The sequence below is a fragment of the Nothoprocta perdicaria genome, unplaced genomic scaffold (assembly GCF_003342845.1).
Source record: "Nothoprocta perdicaria isolate Ctin4 unplaced genomic scaffold, notPer1 scaffold_206, whole genome shotgun sequence".
NCBI classification, from domain to species: domain Eukaryota; kingdom Metazoa; phylum Chordata; class Aves; order Tinamiformes; family Tinamidae; genus Nothoprocta; species Nothoprocta perdicaria.
The window spans coordinates 982,694-1,002,870 of NW_020455272.1; the positions used below are offsets into that span (position 1 = coordinate 982,694).

Here is a 20,177-nt window from a genome sequence, read left to right on the forward strand (position 1 = left end):
ATCGCTCCACATGTGGGCACAGGAGCAGTGAATGGCACCAGCTTCTCCCTTGGTGCCAGCAAAGGGCCAGCTCTCGCCGAGGACAGCCGGGGCGGCCCTGCCTCTCTGGGCTCTCGCACCGCGCTCGGCTTGCGGAGTTGCAAACAGCCCCCAGTGAGGCACACAAGGGAGGAGATAAGGAACCCGTTCCACGGGGATTTCAGGGATGGTATGCGCTTCTGAACCTAGCCCGTTTTAATTAGGAAAAGAGGGGTTAGGAAGAGGGAAAGGAAGGGAAGAGGGAAACAACACAGGCGCTAGCGAAGGAAAAAAAAAATCCAAAATTGTTCCATTAAGCGATGGCCACCATGAAGCCCCACTACGCCGATATCCAAACCACAGCAGCTGTAGTACACTAAAAAACCAGGYCACGCTTTGCCTTGAACCAATGGACTTGGAAGCAAGAAACAAAGGGGAGTCACTTGGCCCTTCCGACTCAGCAGGAGAAGGGCAGCAAGCGTTTCCCCGACTGGGGAAGCAACAGCAGCTCCTTGCAGCCTCCCTCCTGCCCGGTGCCGAGGAGAAGCGGGCAGGAGCCGCAGTCCGGTAAAATAAAATAAAATGCATAACTTGGTGCATCCTGAGGACAACGTTCTTGGAATCAGTGTGAGTCCTGGCACGCTCTTGCCAATGCTACAGGAGTGGAGGAGGACTCTTCTTTAGGATTCATGCGGAGCTCAGAGCAGCACAGCACCTGTGCTGCAGATGCGGGAATCACTCACAAAGAGAGGATTAAAAAAAAAGAAAAAAAAGCAGGATTTGTCCAAGTTTATGAAAGCAAAATGATGAGACAGACCTCAAGACCTCCTACAAAGGAGGGAAAAAAAAAAGAGAATAAAAAGAAGAAAAGAAAACAAAACAAAAAAGGACAGCAAGTCTGCATGGGCTCTAGGATCCTCTCCCAGCAGGCAGCTCCAAGGTCCCTGTTGCCGACAGTCCAAGGAGGAGGGGAGGGCAYGGGAGCACCTCTGTTACAGCTGATGGAGGGTTTGCAAGAGCATGTGGCGGGCAAAAGAACAGGAGTCAAGCGCACGGTTTGGCCTGTGGAAAGAAGAGAAATAYTGAGCTTTAAAATACTGAATGCAAGAACTGCTTTGCAACTTTGAATAACCAAGTGAACACCACCTCAAGTGCCCTCAGGTCGCAAACCCCACAGCCTGTTTCCCCCTTCAGTTACCTCTTCCTGCACCACTCCCTGATCTCTGTACAGATCAGTACTCTCATTCAGAGCTCAGAGTGGAGAATAACACYTCTACCGCAGAGCAGGAGCCAAGGGGACAGCACACAGAAATTGTGTTTCCCTACGTACAAAAAAMCCCAAATCAATCAGCTGGCAGAACGAGATTGTTCAGCTCTGCAGTGTGGTGTCTCAACACGGGTAGAAGGAAGCAGTACAACCTCCTTTCCCCCTCTCCCCTAATATATGGAAGTTTCCATATACATTATATGTCTAGAGATCCAAAATAGAAAGATTTTTTTCTWTTTTTTTCCTCCTTTTCTTGCCAGATCATTTGCTATATGCAACTAGAACAGTGACTTAGGCTTTTATTTTAATTTTATTTATAGGGCTTTTTCACATCTTTAAAGGGAAGCAATACAACCTCCTATGCCCTTAGACCAAGTGACATCTGACCGGGGTTGCTCAGCTGCTGTTTCCCTCAGAAATGCCCCCCAGAACCTGCAGACCATCAAGTGGAAGTGCCTGGCCCAGAGACTGCAATAGCAAAACACCTTAAAGAAAAACACCTTACATAGGTACCCTGCTCTGGAAATTGCATGACTGAAACATGGTTTAATGGGGGGCAAAATATCTCTAGCCTTCCTCTCAATTCCCAGGAATGTGTTTCCCCCTCTTCCCACAGGTTAATGTTTGATACGGACTCCTGCAACTTTCAGCATTTCATATCCACCCAACAGGGAAATYTCCCTGAGAAATTTGAATCCAGTTTTACCCTCTCAGCCTCACGTGACAATACAGCCTTTAGTGAGCAATAATAGTGAGATCTATATGAAAGAATGCAGACGAAGGGAGTCTGTCTAGATGAGAAAAAAAGAAAAAAAAAGACTTCTGGATTTATGTGATGCAGGCCAGGAGCTTCTGCTAAGCTATTGTACACTGGGGTTCAACAGCACCACATTCTAGAAAAGAGTTGACCATTTGCATTTCTACAGGAGCCATTCAGCAATCCCACAGTGAGCATCCTCAACTGCAATATGTAATTGTGCTGCATCTTGACAATGCCGGGGGGGGAGGTATTTCAGTCATTACAGTGGCACTTCAGTGTGGATTTTGACCAGGTGGCTCCATATGAAGTTGGCTTGGCCACGTTTTTGGAAATGTGGAACCCAAATTGGTTGCCCTGCAGTACAGCCTGGTGAAGGTAGCATGTGGCCCTGCAACAACAGCAGCAGCAGAGCCCAGAGCCACCAGGGCAGGCAGCCAGGCACATACATGCAGTATTTCCCCAAACTGAGGGGAAAACAAAACCAAAATGCAATAAAATGGGGACTCGCAGCACCCTCTTGTGTCCAAAAGAAAAGCRGCACAGAGCGCAGCAGGGTAAGATGGATGCTGCTTACAGGCCACAGCCCACCTTTTAACTAAATAGCCATTAAAAGTCCCAGTACACACACTGAGTTTGCTTGGAGATGCTTCTGGACAAAAATGAGCTGTGGTGCAGCTTAGTCCAGATCTCTTTGGAAGCAAATTTAATTGGATTTTGAGGTTTACTGAGCTCCACTTGTTCTCAGTTCTCTAATCGCTTGTGAATGATTCAACATTTTTTCCTCCTTAGGGAAAAGGCTTAAAAATATTACATRCACATTTCCCCCTGAAACACGAGTACATCTTGCTTATATGTAGCGTTGACTTGATCATGCTGCGCAGGATGCAAGTTACAACATCACAAAGTCTACCTTGCAAGAGAGGGGCTTGCAGAGAATTTCGTAGCATAAATGACAATGTGCAGACATGGCATTAAGAGCCAGGCATGCTGAAGGCAGGCAGACAAATCTGCCCCTCACTGTGGCAGTCTCTTGGCTTTCAGGTTCACATGATCTCGGAGACCTCACAAGGCTTTTCCCCTTCCTGCAGTGGGTACCAAAATGCTGGCTACAAATTCAAGGGACTTTTTTGTTGACAGCAATGGAACTCCTTCTGTTGAAGTCAGCATTTTGTCTATATAAAGCACCACTTTCAGATGAAAAATAAATTCTGGTGCTTTGTAGGCCTCCAGCCTAGAGGAGGCCTGCAGGGAACGCACAGGGAAGAGGAGGCAGTGTCTGTGGGAAGCAGCTTTGTTCAGAAATACGTGTCAAGCTGAGCGAAGGCTGCTCTGGACACGAGCATGTGACATAGACAATTAGAAGGGTCAAACACAGAACAGGGGGCTTTGCTTCAGGTATCCTCGAGTTCAGGTGATTTGAATCCTCTTTGGAGGGAGATGGACACTACATGATACTTGTTTGCTCAAGCTCCCTGTGCATTTAGTGCCCGAGGGGAGAAGCAAGGCACCATTTTCTTCAGGTGTTTTGAGACTGGCCCTGCAACCTGACACTACAGGCACCAAGGCCACAGGCACAGGGAGCAGTGCAAGAAAATCCAAAGATGTCCGAACAACTTCACAGGGCACCTCCCAACACCTCTTGCTTAAACCTAGGAAGTAAGAGTATTTACTTAGCTGTTAAAACACACATCCACTGGCTTGTACACTGCTCAATTCTTAGCCTGATCAAGCCAAGAAGTGGACACAAGTACACAGACCAYCCACATTAAACGTGCTCCACCATTAGGGCTTTTAGATGAGTGCTTGAACACATGCAGAAGGGAGTTAACACAGCTTTATCTTCCAAAGCTGACACTAGCATGGCTGTTTGCTGGATATGGATCACTGCTCTACATCAGCTTTGATTTCAAGCACACCAACATTTGCAAAAAAAACCTCTCTTCCCCTTTCATAATTCCATTGTGATTGGAAGCAAGACAGTTAAGTGATCACTGGTATCTGACTGCATCCCTCTTGCCTGTGCTTTGTACCAGTCAAAAGTACATGATACCTGTCTTTCATCAGCACACGCTCCTGCACTTTCACAGATTCCCTRTTTCATGGGAATCAGGAAGGCTCAAGCCTGGTTCTGAAATGTATTAAAGGGGTGCTCCCATCCTGAGAAGCACATGGGCCATGTTGAGCCAGAGGCAGCTGCCAAAGGGGTTTCACATCTCTGCTGCCCTGGGGAAAAGGACAGGTTTAGACTTTTTYCACATGACAACTGGGGAGAACTATACCCCTTAAGAAAGGAAGGATTATTTAAAATGGTTTTTTTTTGGTTGTTGTAACCTACATAAACATCAAGCTGCCTGAAGCTCTCACTGATTTAATCCAGAAAAGATTTGTCTTTGTAACAGCTATTACGTTTAGGGTCCTTTAAGGCATTAARGGAGATAAGGTTGGGGGACAGAGGGCACAAAGAGATGATTCTGTACCTATACTATGAGTAATGACATTAAATGACAGTAGAAGCATCTTCAACATTTATGCTCCAAATTTTGCTCTCAAAAATTAACAGCCAACCTTGTTGCTATCTTAGGAGTGGTTGCATCTAAGAACAAATGGGGTCTTTGCACTGTTCTGACTCGCCACATTTGAGAGTTACAGAAAGAAACAAGCCAGGTAAAGGCTGGCTGACCTTCATGCAGAGCAGGGCCTCAGTGCAGCCACTGCACTCACAGCTCACTCAAGCAGTAGCTAGAAACCCAGCAGGTTTAAGTTCAAAACACTCTTCTGTAACTGGTATAAACTGTCTGGGCCTCAAAGCCAGTTAGTTTGAGCATTCCCTCCTCGACCCCCATTATTTTCTCTTCAGGATTCAAGACATCTCACTCTAAAGCTCACAAACCTTTCAAAACAAGCATTTCTTGTGCTTTAACAGAACATGCTGCATGCAGTTATTAACCCTCAAACTTTTTCACTGGATCCCACGGAGCAGTCTGCATTAACAACAATACTCACTTTGTCACAAAGGCTGAAAGAACCGGGGCCAAAGATTTAGGGAAGTAATCCTGTTGCACCATATGGTTCAAGGTCATAAGGATACCATAGAGGCTTGGGACAGCTTTGATCTTCTCTTCACTCTGAAGTGAGAAAAAGCCACAAGTGAGACATTAAGATAAGTCAGAATCACTAGGTAACTTAACCCACTGTCATTCACAGAGGCAATGACTTCTCTGTCAAAAGCAGCACYTCCATCCACAGTAGCAGAGAAAGCTTCTTGTTGCACGAAGTGCTCTTTCCTTAGGAGAAAAGCAAACAACCCTGTGACCTCCCAGCAGCAGCATCACAAAACCAGCAACACCAGCAGTATTCTAGCACGTGTCAATTAAGGCTTACTCAGAAGCAATGGAGAATCACCTGCATTAAAGAGTGAAAGTCACATCTTCTCAGGAAGCCCTTACACTTCAACTGTTCTCTTAAGGAATTCAACTCCACTTCGGTTTCTCAAAAATCAAGTGCTTTAGTTATGCACTTAACTATGCTTTAGTTATTTTACGTTGTATTACTCTAGCCAATTTTTATGTGATGCATAAGGGTGAGGTACAAGGGGAAGCTACAGCCGTCTCTGTTGCTGCTTCCCTGCTTACATGAGGAATTCTTGTTCCTAAGATGATGCTAACTTACGTGGATGTCCACTACCACCCCAACTAAAGCCGTTTCAGCCCGTAGAGCGGGTCTGGACCTGTTCTGAGAGCGTGACCTTGTGTTTGATGTTGCTGAGAATCTGTTGCTCTTCTGCCTCCAGTTAGGTTGGGCAGAAAATTATGGAAGCTGCTCCCTCTCTACACAGGCCTAATTCACCAACAGATCCCCTTTCTATACACAAATAAGCAGTCTGCTGGTTGATCCTCAAAGGCATCATCATCCACACACTTCATGGTTTGAAAGAGTTGCTGTAGAGCACACGTTGGGGCTTTAGACCTCATTGCAGATATCTAAAGCTTTCTGTATGAAATAAGGGACAAGTGGTAATCCATAAAATAAGTATCCTGCAGAACAGAGCTATCTTGGGTTCTGCGTGGAAGTGGGATGCTTGGGATTTAGTTCTATGTCCAACAATGCAGGGACAGAATAAATTGATTTTTTTGGGTTAGAAAATTCAGATACATCCAGCATGTCACATCTGCCTGTCTTCCAAGTAGTATATGGCAATCAGGTAATCCACAAAGTCAATTAAGAGCAGGCTGCTATAATATAGACAATACTCCGTTGTGTGCTGGAATTGGCTTGGCACAATGCTCTCAGATTCTAGGTCTTGAAATGGTGAGAATTATTGATTCTTGCATCACAAAAGCACTGTGGAATGCTTTAGCTTGTGGAAGATCTTCTCCATGGAAGCAAGGCCACAGGTACTCTAATCCAACTAACAGGTTCCTACTGACCCTCCCATCCTGTCTCATTCAGGAGTTTTCTTCCTACCTCATTTCTCACATGATATCAGTATTTTACAAAGATACTTCAGCAAATGAAGCTGAATGCATCTGCTTGAATGCGAGTGGTTGGATATTTTTTCTAACCTTTGCTATTAAAAGATGTCCTAAGGGATCGATTTAATAGCAAATACTATATATTAAATTCCTGAATACCRGTTAAAAAAATAGACATTTGTTCAGCAGCAGCTCAGTCTCCTTGCCTGACTCTCCCCATCTTCAGAAGATGGCCCTGAGAACAGAGTGCATCAAGCAGAGCAGATATAGAGCTGACAACTGCTTCATCCCAACATAATCTTGCAATCCACAATTTCTGCTGGATCATCAGGCACACACAGGCARCCAGATGCTTTTGTGGTAACATAACTGCCTGCAACCCAGCCAGTCTGGTCTTCAACCTAACCAGGGCATAACTTAACTCTTTCCTACTTCCTTACCTTAAGCAGTCCCATGTGGATCAAGAGGCTTGTGATGAAAGCATCAGAATTAAATGTGGCAGAAGCAAAAGCTTTTTTCATCAAGGCATCTAAAGAGAAGTAAACATGTGTTAAGCACCTTTTTTTCCTGCTTGCTCTGTTTCTCAGCAACTACAGTCCGATTTGTTACTTCAGGTCCCTCAGGTGACACTATRGAGCTAATGACAGAAAGAAACTATCTTTAAAATGAAAAGATCTAAGATAAAAAGTGATTCACACAGGATCTCACAGAGTATCAACTACTACGGGATATTACCTCTCCAGACTGTTTCAATACCCCAGACACCTCTGTATTAGCCCTTTAACACGGGCAGATGAACCCTGGATTTTATACAATGGCCTGGAGGCCGTTGCCTCGTCCTTAGTCTAGCTTCACACAGTCTGAGCATCCCAAAATGCTTTAATGCATTTGAATGTATATCTATAGCGTACATGCATGCACGGGATGAGCTAACATCCTAGCAAAGCAGGAATAGTTGGGGCCTTGCAATTTTAAGGCCAGTAAGAATGTCCCTTTCATTTGAAACCAAAAGGAGTGAGAACAGTGAGAAAGCTTGTTCACTTGTTTCCAGGGCTGCCCCACAACTAACTGCTGCTACCTATGGGTGGCTCTCGAGTCCAGCATTAACTGGAGATTTCACTACCACCCAGTACCTTCCTCAGAGAAATGTAGCTAACTGCCAGGTACTTTCTTTCCTAGGAAATCAGACTGGTAAGGAACAGTTATGGGGATAAAAGCCACACACGTGCACGTTTAAGTCAACAGGAGCATCCTGCAGTGCATCTTTTGTTGCAGTTGGAGACAGCTTATAGCAGGCATTAGCCAAATTCAGCAGTAGCTCAAAATGCCAACAGACTATTTTGGCTAAGCTGGCTCCACAAAAGAGCCCAGTGAACTCCATACTTTATCACTGATTCACAGATAAGAGCTAACACAGCTCAGAACACACAGCAATTCATTATTTYCATCATGTTTGCACTAGGAAACTGCACTTTATTTGCAGTAAATCACACTAGATGTCTTAAATAATCGATCCAGTTCTTTTGCACAAGAGAATGATACTCTTGGGGGATTTAGTAGAGATGAATCCTTCTCCTTAAAGAGTGACCAGATGTTAAACAGAAGCTTGCAAATTCCTGTTTCCAAATAAGAAAAGGAAGGGATAATGTTAATCTAAGAAGTAGTTAGGCCTAACTCAAGTCACTACACTATACAGTGAGGAACAGTCTCTTGCCTGTTCATTTGCTTCTGTGCCTTGTCTTATAAGGCAATCCTCACTCCCTGAAGAAACTAAGCATGTATCACACTGATGAGACAAACATTAAATAAGATGCTTCTCTTTACAGTTTCTCAGTACTAAACTGGAGAGGCTATTTTCTGCAAAATACCTCTTTTTTTAAAATAAGCAGCCTTGAAAAAACAACTGATCTCAGAACATAGTGCTCCTAGCTATTGACAGCACAGCATCAGAGATGCAAGTAGGGACAGCACAGTTCCAATAAGACAGCAACTACATAGGATATTTAGCTTCCAGCTTTGGAAGTAAAGACCTGCTAATTTTAAGTCYTTATTTTTACTCCACTGTTTTGTTATCCTATATCCTGCCAAAAAGAAGACACCCACCAATTTGGCCCCCTCAGGGGTCTGACCCAGGCCATGTGGGTATTCCCCTGCATTGCACTGGATGCCYCCAAACTGGAGCATGTCAGGCCGTGAAATGGAGAGGCCCACTCACCTGTYGTTTCGTGCACTGCTGTCTTCACTGGGGCTTCATCTTTGAAGACTGAGGATATCCTTAGGAGAGTTGTAACTACCTTCTCTACATCAGATGCATCTGTCTGAAAGACAAGAAAAATCATGAGCCATTAAGCTCACTGCTAGGCAGACACAGCAGACAGGCTTCTGTTAGGGCAGCAGCAGTCACAGTCTCCAGCAGACTGCTGTCAGCATTGCCTTGGCCATAGTGCAGGGCATAACAAATGCAACATACAGCTGCTCCATAGAGAACCTTTGGTGCCACTATAAGCATCAGCTGAACCACTTCCTAGTGGTTCAGATTCTTTAGGAACACTAGAAGGAAAGCAAGCCTTCCTCTTCAGACAGAAAGGAATCACATCGCTGGGGTTAAGTGGCCCTGCCTGAGAATCAAGCATTGGAAGCTACAGGCTTTCCTACCTGCTGAGCTATCAGCACGGAACACTTTGGTCCTAGCCGTAGCAGCTTCTCTGGTGAGGGAAAAGCGAGGAACGTGGCAACGTCCACAGGAGGAGAAGGCACTGGAGTTGAATCCTGAAAGAGAAAAATGCTTCTCAAGGTTACTCTTGGAAGTAAACAAATAAATTGGTACAGCAAAGAGAGTTGACTTGTGTGGATGCAACCAGAGCAGAATTTGTCCCATCTGAAAACTATATGATGTTGTGAGGAGGTCAGAATTGACATAACTATGGTATGATAACATAACTGCATGGCACTGCATGCACAAGGTTCCTCCCATTTTTAAGATTTGGAGAGATTTTGTTACAAGTGCCTTTCTCTCCATACATTTCTCTCCATGCATGTGCACACATTAAACATGTTTCCAAATCATCCACTTTCTTCTGTGGGCTAGGTTCTTAGCAGCAGGTGGGGAGACAAAATGCATGAAATAATGGGAACTCCTGACAGAATTTTTCAAGTTCAGACTCACTGCACGTTTTTATTTCCTCATATGGAAGAGAATATAGGAGGGGAAAAAAAGGACTGCATCCCAAAATGAGTTTACCTGTGATTCAAGTATCTTCTTAGGAGTCATTGCCTCCTTCTCTCCCTGTCCTCTCTCCTTTAGCTGCTGTTCTTCCTCCTCTTCATCTTCCTCCTCTTCTTCCTCTTCCTCCTCCTCTTCATCCTCTTCATCTTCCTCTTCCCCTTCATCATCACTACGGTTTGAAAACGTTTAGGTGAAGTAGGCCTTCATTACAGGCTCACAGCTCTAATACAATAGAATTCAGAAACAGTTTTCCAAGAGCACAGGAAAAGGAACCGCCTCCAAGGCGTTACAGGAAGCAGCACATCACAGGGACCCACCAGCCTACAACTGGTTGTAACCTCACTCAGGCTTAGGCCACCTAGTTGAGACACTGGCAAAGAGCCAGAAGGGCCAGAGATTAAAGGCAGAAGACCACAAGAGAAGGCCACATTAAAAGGAGGTGCACCACTTTTTCCTTATGGAATCCTCCATACTGCACAGGTAGGCCAGCATCCACGTGCAACATTGCTGCTTTTATTTTAGGTCAGCTACATGAATGAAGGCATTGATAGTCATGGAAAAAACCTTTTGATTTAAACTGGGGTGCCTTGCCTACCTCAAAGATCCCAGGATAGTTGCCATATTGAAGCCTTCAAGGATCTCCTGAAGTTGCTCACATCCTTCTTCTCCAAGAGAGTTACCTGGGTTATTGTGGAGAGCACAGAGATTCAAGATGCACATTAGAAGATACACAAACATAAGCTTGCTCTTAGGGTCTGTCCTATAGATTCTAGTCCATCTCCTTTCTGGAAATTGAACAGCTGACAGACGTTTCTACACAATGTTTTAGAGGCAACATCACAGATTGCAGAACCAAACAGCTGTTAAGACAGTTCTTAAGCAATGTTACACAAGGACARAAACTGCAATTGGTCCAAGCATCTTCAAGAGACTTCCTGCTAGTTCCATAAGTAGCTCTTGTTCTCAGTGATTCTGAAACAAGTACCATTGAAATAAAGTGACCCAAGGTATGAATGGCAAGTGTCAACACTGGTCAAAGATTCCCATTCTACTGAAGAGATGTGCAAGGAAGCTTTTATTTACGAGTATGAAATCCCAAGATCACACGGAACCATTAAAAGGGGTTTCCTGGAAACAGATATGGGTATCACTTCAATCTTTCCACTTTATGAGATGTATTAAAACAGGTTAACATTAACCATTRACCACGTTTGTGGCTTAAGACTTTTGAGAGCTAAGTAGTGTCCTGTCCCAGGGTCATTGGGGTTCAGCAGTGCTCAGACACCATTTTTTACATGTTGATAACTGCACTACATGAGATTGTCAACATTCTTCCTAAGRGCTTCCAGTTAGGGTGAAGCTAGATATGCTTTGATTCAAGCTTGCATACCATTGAGATCCAACTTCTCCAACTCCAACTTGTCTTCAATGGCCTCGGCAACAGTCAAAGCAGCATCTCGCTTGATCTCACAGAAGGATAAATTCAGTTCCTAAGAAGCAGAAGAGCATTAATCTGTAGAATTCCTATACTGTCTACTACCCCATTAGTTTCACATGCTCACAAGCTTTCTGTGAAGTAGTCATTTGAAAATACTATTAGCAAAAGAGTATTTTTAAGTGGGGGAAAGAGGAGCTTGCTAGATACTTACTTCTACTCATATACCTAAAGGGGGTAATTTGAAAAATACCATCATAAGGAGCAGGATTACTGAAGTTAAGTCCCTTCAGAACAGCCACCACAGAATATTGACTGTTCATCTAAAGGGTAGCAAATATTCCAGGCTTCATCAGCTCACTGGATATCTCCATATAAGCAAGAGGCACAAGACATGGCACATTTTACAGAATCAAGGAGAGAAATTCTGACAGTGCTTACAAGCAGGAAGGAGCTGTAGCTCCTCAAGGCTCCTGTCACACCCCTGCTGCATGAGATAGGCTGCCTTGGGATTCAATAGCATGTCCAGTCTGGCAAGCTCAACTGTGACAGTCCTGTTGGTTTCTTCCTCCACAAAGCCAGGGATTTCTGTAGCACCCTCTACACCAGCAGCCCTGCTGCTGGCCATATCATTACTTCAGAACTCACATATGTATAAGCAGCAGAGGACAGCACATTTACCTTTCAACATCTACTGTGCAAGTTTAGGCCTCCAAAAGATGGGGTTGTGAATACAGTTATTTATGATAAACATATCCATCAGAAAAAATAAATATGGACTAGTAAGAATGAAGTTATTTAAATAGCAGCCACCATCCCCCCATCCTGCACTGTACTCAATCAAACCACTCCTGAGATTTAATATTAACAATGGAAGGGAAACAGTCCTTGAACAGAATGAATCAACTRTTATTGCTTAATGCCATCCTTTCTTAACTATTTTTGCTCTGGGAAAAAGAAGAGTTATTTCTGGGTGTTCACTGTTCATCCCGATACTTTGGTTAGAAGTTTCCATGAAAGACTAATAAGGAATCAGAAGGAGTCTGAGCAAGGGATCTTGCATTGCTCACATCTCACCACAAAGCAGCTGTTTCTTTGTGTGCCAGATTCATAAACTAGTAAATAATGTGATCACTCAGATGGACTTTTTTTTTTTTGACTGTAAGCTTGCAAGAGTAGGAATTATGCATCTTCTGGTGGTTCTAGAGATCATAATTTACTTTGTTACTGATTGGACTTTGGTCCATCTTGAATGCTGTCAAATGCCAGTCCTATGCAAATATTGATTCAGAAGGCTGTGGTACTGCCAAGAAGCTAAAAATATTTGGACCTTTGATACACACTCTTAACAAAAAACATTGATTAGATGCACTCTGAAGTGTTAAACGGGTTACAAGCTGTTCACACACACCTCAGACCAYATCTTATAACCCTCAGGGGCTCTGCAAGCAGATCCTTCTGTCAGATTCCTGAATACTACTTGTTGAGTAGAATCAGTAGCTTTAAAGAGTGGAACCTAAACAGATCAGCAATGCAATTCAACCTGGAGTACTCTTATCTGGGTGKATGCAGATAAGACAGTGAGCTATAACAGTTTATTGCAGACAAAATCTGCACTTAGGTGAACCCCAATTTAAAATGAATAGGCTTAGAAAAATGTACAGAACACAGGGAAAGCAGGGGAGAGGGTAGGGAAAGCCGTTCTCAAAAGGGATTCAAAGTTGAACAACAAAATGCAATACCTTTAATCTATGAAGCCCTTCYTTGACAGCTTCTGCAATAGCCACAGCCCCCTTTGAACGCACTAGACAGTCTCCAAAGTTGATCACTTCAATCTGTCGAAGAGCCTTCAGAGTCTGCAAGACAGCACAATTTTAAGAGTACTGACACGCACGTCCATCTGTGTCAAACCACTCCTGGAAGGTTAACTTTCTGCCACTGCTCTGCCTCAGTGCAGTATGTGGCTCCACAAACCCAAAGAACTGATATTAACTGCATCAGAGGAAGCTGATACGGATGAGGCAAAACCCAGAGCAGCCTCATAACTACTCACCTCTGCCATGGCCACAGCTCCTTTCTCTGTGAACGTGTTGTCATTCAAGTTTATAACCTTAAGCAGTGGGTTGATAGCAAAGGCCTGGGCCAGCGCTGTGATGCCAGGGTGGTTGATTCCATTCTGTGGCATATGAACCTCTTCTAGAGTCCCAATAATCTGGCAAAGGACACAGATGAAACAAGCTGTTAAGAAACATACTTCAGCTCAAGAATACAGCACTCACTCTTCAGAGTTTGCTCACAACTAGTTTCTTGCAACTCAAGTCAATGAGTTCTTCTGTATAGAATTGTTTATCAGTTATCATGTCACAAGTCTAAGTAAAATGGAAGGTATGTGGCAAGTGACAGATTAACCTCTGATTCTAAGGACCATGGATAGCATCCCCTACCACATCTGCCCAGATTCCTTTACAACAATGGTTCTCTGCAACAGACAAAGCAGTATCATTTGATATGACGTTCCTCTACTTAAGGTCAACAATTTGTCTTTACTGCAGAAGTAGATGTTGGGGAGAGGAGAGAGAGAGAAAAAAAAAAAGAGAACTCTTTGGGGTTGTGAGAGCATGTCGGACAACACAGTCAAGAAGCGTCTATTGTCATAGCATCATTTAATCCGAATTCCTCATTAATTTTATGCATGCTTTCAAATATCTAAGAAGTCTTATTTTTCCCATCATTCCTGATTAGTCAAGATCACATCCAGACAGCTCGTCACAAGAAGAACACTCTGATCTTGCAATATCTTTGCTAATACACTTGATAATACATCTTACAATTCAGAAATTATTTTCCATTGCAAGAGCAGAATAAAAAAAAGTAGGTGGCCTCAATGACACTGAATTCTGCTCTTCCAAATAAGCGTGCAGTTTGATCAGTGAGCTGGCAAAAACTGTGACCCATCACATGATATTCCATGAGAAAACACTAGGTGGCTTTGCCAGATGACTGAACAAGTAAAGAAATAATCAGGAAGTCTTTGGTGACCAGCCCTGTCTCCAAGTTGGAGCTATACGTAACATTCCTTTGGCATCTGCACTTAAGCACACTTTGCTCCCCTTTGCAGATCACGAAGGTCTGTCTGGTTTGGTACTCACCCCAAAGGCTTCTGCCAGAGCCGTGGCACCATCGTTCTCCAGACGGTTTCTGCCAGCCACAAATATTTTCAAAGCGAGAGGCTTGCCCTGGGCACTGGATTTCTTGTGACACTCTTTCAGGGCAGCTGCCAATATCTAAAGATAACACAAGCTGTTTATACCACCTGAGCATCTCATTCTGCAGGAATCCAAACCTTTTTTTTTTTGTATACCCAGTTCTCAGGAAACATTTGGGTCATTATTGAAAGACATCTGCTCCWAGAAGGGTGTGCAGAACCATGTGTTGCTACAACACTCACCAACTACAAGACCTACAGTCTTAAGAATAAAACGATAATTTTGCAGCACTAAAAATGCATTGCTCCCATTAGCAACATTTAACTCACTAATAGGCAAAGATAGGTTCTTAATGACAACGACAGTTGACCCTGATTTTCCATTACATGCAACAGACATCCTTCAGTGCCAGCCTTGCTCTCTGAAACTCAGTGCTAGTASCTCTCTTGAGAAGGGAATCTGAGGCCTAAGATAAAACATCTCTCTCTAATATGGAAAAACTKATCAGAATACTTTTTAGGAGTTTAATCAATGCAATTGCACAGAAGAAAGGAACCTAGGACTGGGGAAACAGGCAAGAACCACCTTACAAAGTTCAAAGGGACATGCAAAGTCCTGCAGCYGGGGAGAAATAACTCCATCTACCACTACAGGCTAGAGGCTGACCAGCTGGAAAACAGCTTGGCAGTGAAGGGCCCAGATGTCCTGCGGCCAAAATGTTGACCATGAACCAGCAATGGGACCCTGCTGCAAAGCTTCCTGCACAGCTTTAGGAAAGACTTAGCAGCAGGTCAAGGGAGGTGACCCTTCCACCCTATTCAGCACTACAGGGGTCACACCTGGAGTGCTGGATCCATTTTTGGACTTCCCAGACATCAACATATTGGAGTGAGTCCAACAAAGAGCCACAAAAGAATTCAAGAATTTTATAGAGAGGCTGAGCTGAGATTGTTCAGTCTGGCTGAGGGGTGATATCATCAACTTGTATAAAAGGACAATGGGGAACAGAAAGGGAAACGAAAAACGTCAGGGCTAAGCCCTTTTTCAGGATGTGACCAAGGACAAGAAGGTACAGGCACACTGAAATACAGGAAATATGTTAAATTCAATGCGTATTTCAAAACACTAAAATGCTATTTTAGTCCTTTTCCACTCTGAGTATGCTTAAAAATTGGAACAGTTTCCCAAAGAGATTATGAAGTCTCCATCTTTTGATATATTCAAAGTTGACTGCACATGGTCCTGAGCAAACTGGTCTAGCTGGCTCTTCTTTGAGCATGTTGGGGGACTGGACAGTCTATAGAGCTGCCTTCTAACTGCAGTGGTTCCATGCAGGGCACTGTGAAGCCATGTCCTGGCTCTAACCTCACTCTGAATGCCATGACAGCCCTTACCTTGCCACCTCCAATGCCCATGCCACAGTTGTTGAGCTTGAGCTCTTGCAGGGTGTAGCAAGCCGGGCTCTTCAGCAACGCCTCAAAGCCACGCACACCATCGGGCCCAAAGGCGTTGTCGCTGAGGTCCAGCTCCACCAGCTGCGCTCCAGCAGTGATAAGTGCATCKCCCAAAGAGATCTGTGAGGAAGCAGATGGCAGGAGGAGTGGGAAAGAGAACAGACTGGCTTCTAGGAACAGCCAAAAGGCAACAGCAAGTGATGCTGCAGTGGAAATTCTCCTTTGAAGGTGATCTGCAAAGCTACATGAGGGAATAAGTCTTCAGAGCTAAAGCTGGAGGAGTGAGCAAATTACTGAGGACAACCACAAAACAGTTACCAAGAAACTTTTTGGCCCCTTTGGGTCAAATATATATTTTTTCCCAAAGTGACTTTCCTCTCTACACTGCTTAAGGGAACATATATTCCTGCTGTTGAGGGTTGGTGTTCTTGCTCTGCAGAACTCTGTCATGGCTTCGTTCTCCCACTATCCACCTGAGCATGAAGATGGCAGTTCTCTCCCAGATATATTTCTTCATTAGCATGGACCTGTCTGGGCATTTATCAGCTTGCATAGAAGGAGCACAAAACCACTCACCTATTCTGAGACACTCAGTGTCAGCAGCACAGAGGAAACTATCTCTCTGCTAACAAAGCCTTAGAAAAATACTCCTCCAAAAAGCATGAAAGGTGAGAAAAATGTTATAGCCAAAGTCTCCCATCTAGTKTTTACTTACCAAAGCAGGAGGTATCTCAGACCTTAGCCTCCCTGTGAACATATCGCTCCARTGACACCTCTAAAAGAGGAAACAGACATAACAGACATAAACCCAAGAGAAGCCATTAAAGTATTTAGAACACAGTTGTACAGAGGTTTACACATAAGCTGCATTGCACCACTAGGGACAACTTAGTACTGTCTGCGTTCCCTTGGGCTTGGCATTTGATTATACTGAACAGCTACAAGAACTAACGTTTTAATTACTTCTCTGGCAAGAAAAAAAGCCATTGAAGTGAATATTTTAAGTAACACTGCACAAGAATTCTAGTTTGCATTCAACTTGTTTTTCTGCTATGAAAGTTTCCATACAAAATAAAAAAGAGTAGGAAAACTGAAGGATATATTAGGAATATGGATTTTCTAAAGGTATGGAGCCAAACAATCCAGACATACTCCACATTTGRATGGTTAATGTGAATCAACATTTCATATTCCTTTTCCGCAAAGGGCCTCTAATATTAGACTAGGAGAAACCATATCAGTGGCACAAAAAAAACTCCTCATGCATTTCCTTCATTACTTCTTCAATGTTCATGTGTTCTTTGAAACTCCTTGAACAGCCAGAAAATCCAGCTTTTCCATTAGAACACAAGTTCTCTTGGTCTTTTGTTACAGAGTTCTTTGTTTATAGATGGTGGTGCCTGTCCCCAGAAGCTTTTTCTTGAGCAGCTTCTCAAGCTTTAMGATTGAAAGCCTCCCGAAACAGGATCGGTTCAGAATATGCAATATCCCCACTATTCCCAAGTCCCCAGGCTCTGTCACATTTTCATATGTTTGTTCTTCCCACTGGAGAAACAAAGGGAGTGAGTTGAAGCTAGCTGATGGCAAGCTGCCGTGGGAAGAGCATAGATGGACCTTTGGTATTTTTACTGTACTTCTCCCTTTCCAGGCCACCTACTTGAGGATCTCACCTTGAGCTCCGACTTCTTTTCCAAGGCTTTGGCAATGACCTTTGCTGCCTCCACACCTACTGTGTTGCCTTCTAGGCGCAATGCTTCCAGGCCATCAAATTCCTCAATCTGTTTGATCACTTCTTCAGCTGCAAAGAGCACACAGTCTTGTTGGTCTTTTAACTTATCTCTGAGCATCTTATCTCAGGTACCACAGTAATGCTCTGAGGCACTTGCTCAGCTCTACCCTCAGCCAAAACTGAGGAGCAACATTATCTGAAAGAGTCTTGAAAGAGAAGTGAAGCCTCAGCTCACTACAGAGAATGTGTTCTCTGTTCTCCATTCTCCCTTTTCATAACTTATTTCTAGTTCTATTATCAGGTAACCACCTCTGTATTTACAAAAGCAGCAAACTAATATCAACTCATTCCTCTACTATGCAGGTTTTCAAAGTATGCAGCTGCTTGAAGCACTGATGTTGCTTAGTGTTCTTAAAATGAGAACTGACATTTAATACAGTGGCTGTCAAAAGCACTTGATGGAAATGTCAAGAAAATAACAACTATACGTTGGACAGCCAAACCCCAAGTCCCATAGCAAGTAGYATGGCCAGAATACCAGGACAAGACAGTTCAGAAGATAGGAGAGAGAAATATCTCTATCAGAAGTAGGTGTAACTAAATGCCTRAAAACCAACCTTTGCACCACAACTAATATGACAAATTGGCCAGCTGCACTGGAGGTTTACTGCAAGACTTTAAAATTACAAGGCAAAGGTATTTTCTCTTACCATCTTCTGCTGTATTGAGTTTAAGGCTCTGGCCTTTAAAGCTCAACTGTCCTCCACCCACTTTGGTTTTGGCAAGGGACTCCGCAAGCTTAGTGATGTCTTCCGACGCCATCTTCTCTGCTTCCCCAAATTTTACAAGCTGGGAATTAAAAGAAGTCATTGACTTTAGAAAAGCAAACTATAACGCATAATTTATATKAATTGTCTTCTATTTAAACATTAATGTATTTTTTGTTCCCGAGACATCTAATTGAGTTTTCAATGTCATTAGCGTTTTTCCCCATGGCTCCTTCAAGACAGCTTGGCCAGATTAGCATTTCAAAGTCAGATGCTGTTGCTTCTTCCAGTCCTGAAGAGGCTTGTGTTTTGGCAAAGTTGTTACACTTTATAAACAACCAATAGCTAAAACCACCTACCAAGACCACATTAAGACACTGTTGTGTGTACAACACTTTCACAATGAACATGTAACACTTTTCCATCCAAACCTCATCCTTTAATTATATGCTGCACATTTCCCTTCTGCTCTAATCCCAACTAGAATGAACACAACTGTTTTCCCCTTTCAGTTATATCCCCAGTAGTGCTCATGTCAGCACAGTTCTGGAATCACTGAGCTGCTGAAAAACATCCTGTGTATGAGCTACAATGGTCTCAGTTTTGTGGGCTTGCTTTCTTTTTGGATGCCCCACAGAATTGTACTCAAACACATTAAACTGCATGCTAGTTTAGGCTCAAATCTGATGCTAGCCATGGCTAGTAGCATCCATGAGTAATTATCTAATGACAGTCAATCACTCTGAAGTGACTGACCACCATTCATTAAATAGCATAAATGGAGCACATTTCTTCGGTGTCTCATGGCTTCTTTCCACCTCCACTGGAATAAGTGCCTGAGAGGCAAGTGCTTAGAAGGAACAAATTAAAATTTCAGCTGTTTACAGGTATGAAAGTTAATCCTCACAACAGCAGAGAACTGGACCTCTTGCATCCTGGTCTGACCACAAGGCAGGCACAAAAGCTTGCTGCTCCTTAAGCACCGCTGACAGGGATGATTTTGGACACCCTCTAAAGCAAGAGTTGTACGTGCACCCTCTCCTCCTGCCACCTGGTTGCAGAAGGACCTGCCTCCAGCTTGGCCCCAAGTTATTACCTTCTCTTTAGGTTTATGAAATTTAGTACAGCTTCTCAATTACTCCAYTCCTATCAGGCCATTGGGGCACTGTGCCAACAGGTATCCTCAACCTCTTCCAATCCAACAGCAAAGAAAAGGAAAAAACAGGGATGTTCTCTGACCCATGGAGGCTTCACCACAACAGGTACAAGAATCCAAAAGGACCCAAGGAGACCAGGTTATTCACCTAGGTGAGTTTGCAACTCTACTTTTGAGTATCTCACCATCCAACTGCTTAAAAAGGAGCTCCACTTGCTACTGTAACGTTCTTTCATAAATATATAGGTATATTCCCTCTCTCTGCTGCTCTCCTCCTTAAATCCCTTCTCTCTTTCATCTCCCACATGGACTACTTCCTAGTTTCAACACCCCATTTCTCCATGGCATCCTGAAGCAGAGCTTTATCCCAAACACATCAGCCACCCGGCTGTTAAACCTACCGGAGGTGTCTTCACGACCAGCTCTTCTGCAAGGAAAGCTCTAAAACAAACAAATAAAGGTTAGTATTCCTGCTAAAGGAAAGCGAGGGTTGAAAGGAGGGCCCAAAGAGAGGTTTCCTCCTTAATCAACCACCACATACTCCCTCATGGCCAGGAAGTTACGTGAGCAGATCCCTTTACCGATAAGGGTTCACCCACGCTGACGTTCCCCCACGCTGCCCGGTACCGGGCCCATTACAAGCGCACGGGCCCGGCGGGGGCCGGGGCCGCCCCCAGGGCCGCCGGG

General features: G+C 43.8%; 1 protein-coding gene across 1 annotated transcript; it reads right to left on the minus strand.

Annotated features, from left to right (window-relative positions):
• Positions 1 to 868: 868 nt before the first annotated feature.
• RANGAP1 (Ran GTPase activating protein 1) lies at positions 869 to 20,071 on the minus strand. Its single transcript, XM_026038294.1, has 17 exons — positions 20,032 to 20,071; positions 19,892 to 19,931; positions 18,278 to 18,416; positions 17,509 to 17,636; positions 16,554 to 16,613; positions 15,779 to 15,958; positions 14,328 to 14,462; positions 13,232 to 13,390; positions 12,921 to 13,034; positions 11,134 to 11,233; positions 10,339 to 10,423; positions 9,759 to 9,912; positions 9,173 to 9,286; positions 8,733 to 8,835; positions 6,958 to 7,046; positions 5,049 to 5,170; positions 869 to 1,080 (listed from the first exon to the last, which is right to left on the minus strand). Exons 1-17 carry the CDS (start codon positions 20,037 to 20,039, stop codon positions 1,011 to 1,013), a joined length of 1,800 nt encoding a protein of 599 aa, XP_025894079.1. The 5' UTR covers positions 20,040 to 20,071; the 3' UTR covers positions 869 to 1,010.
• Positions 20,072 to 20,177: the final 106 nt, after the last annotated feature.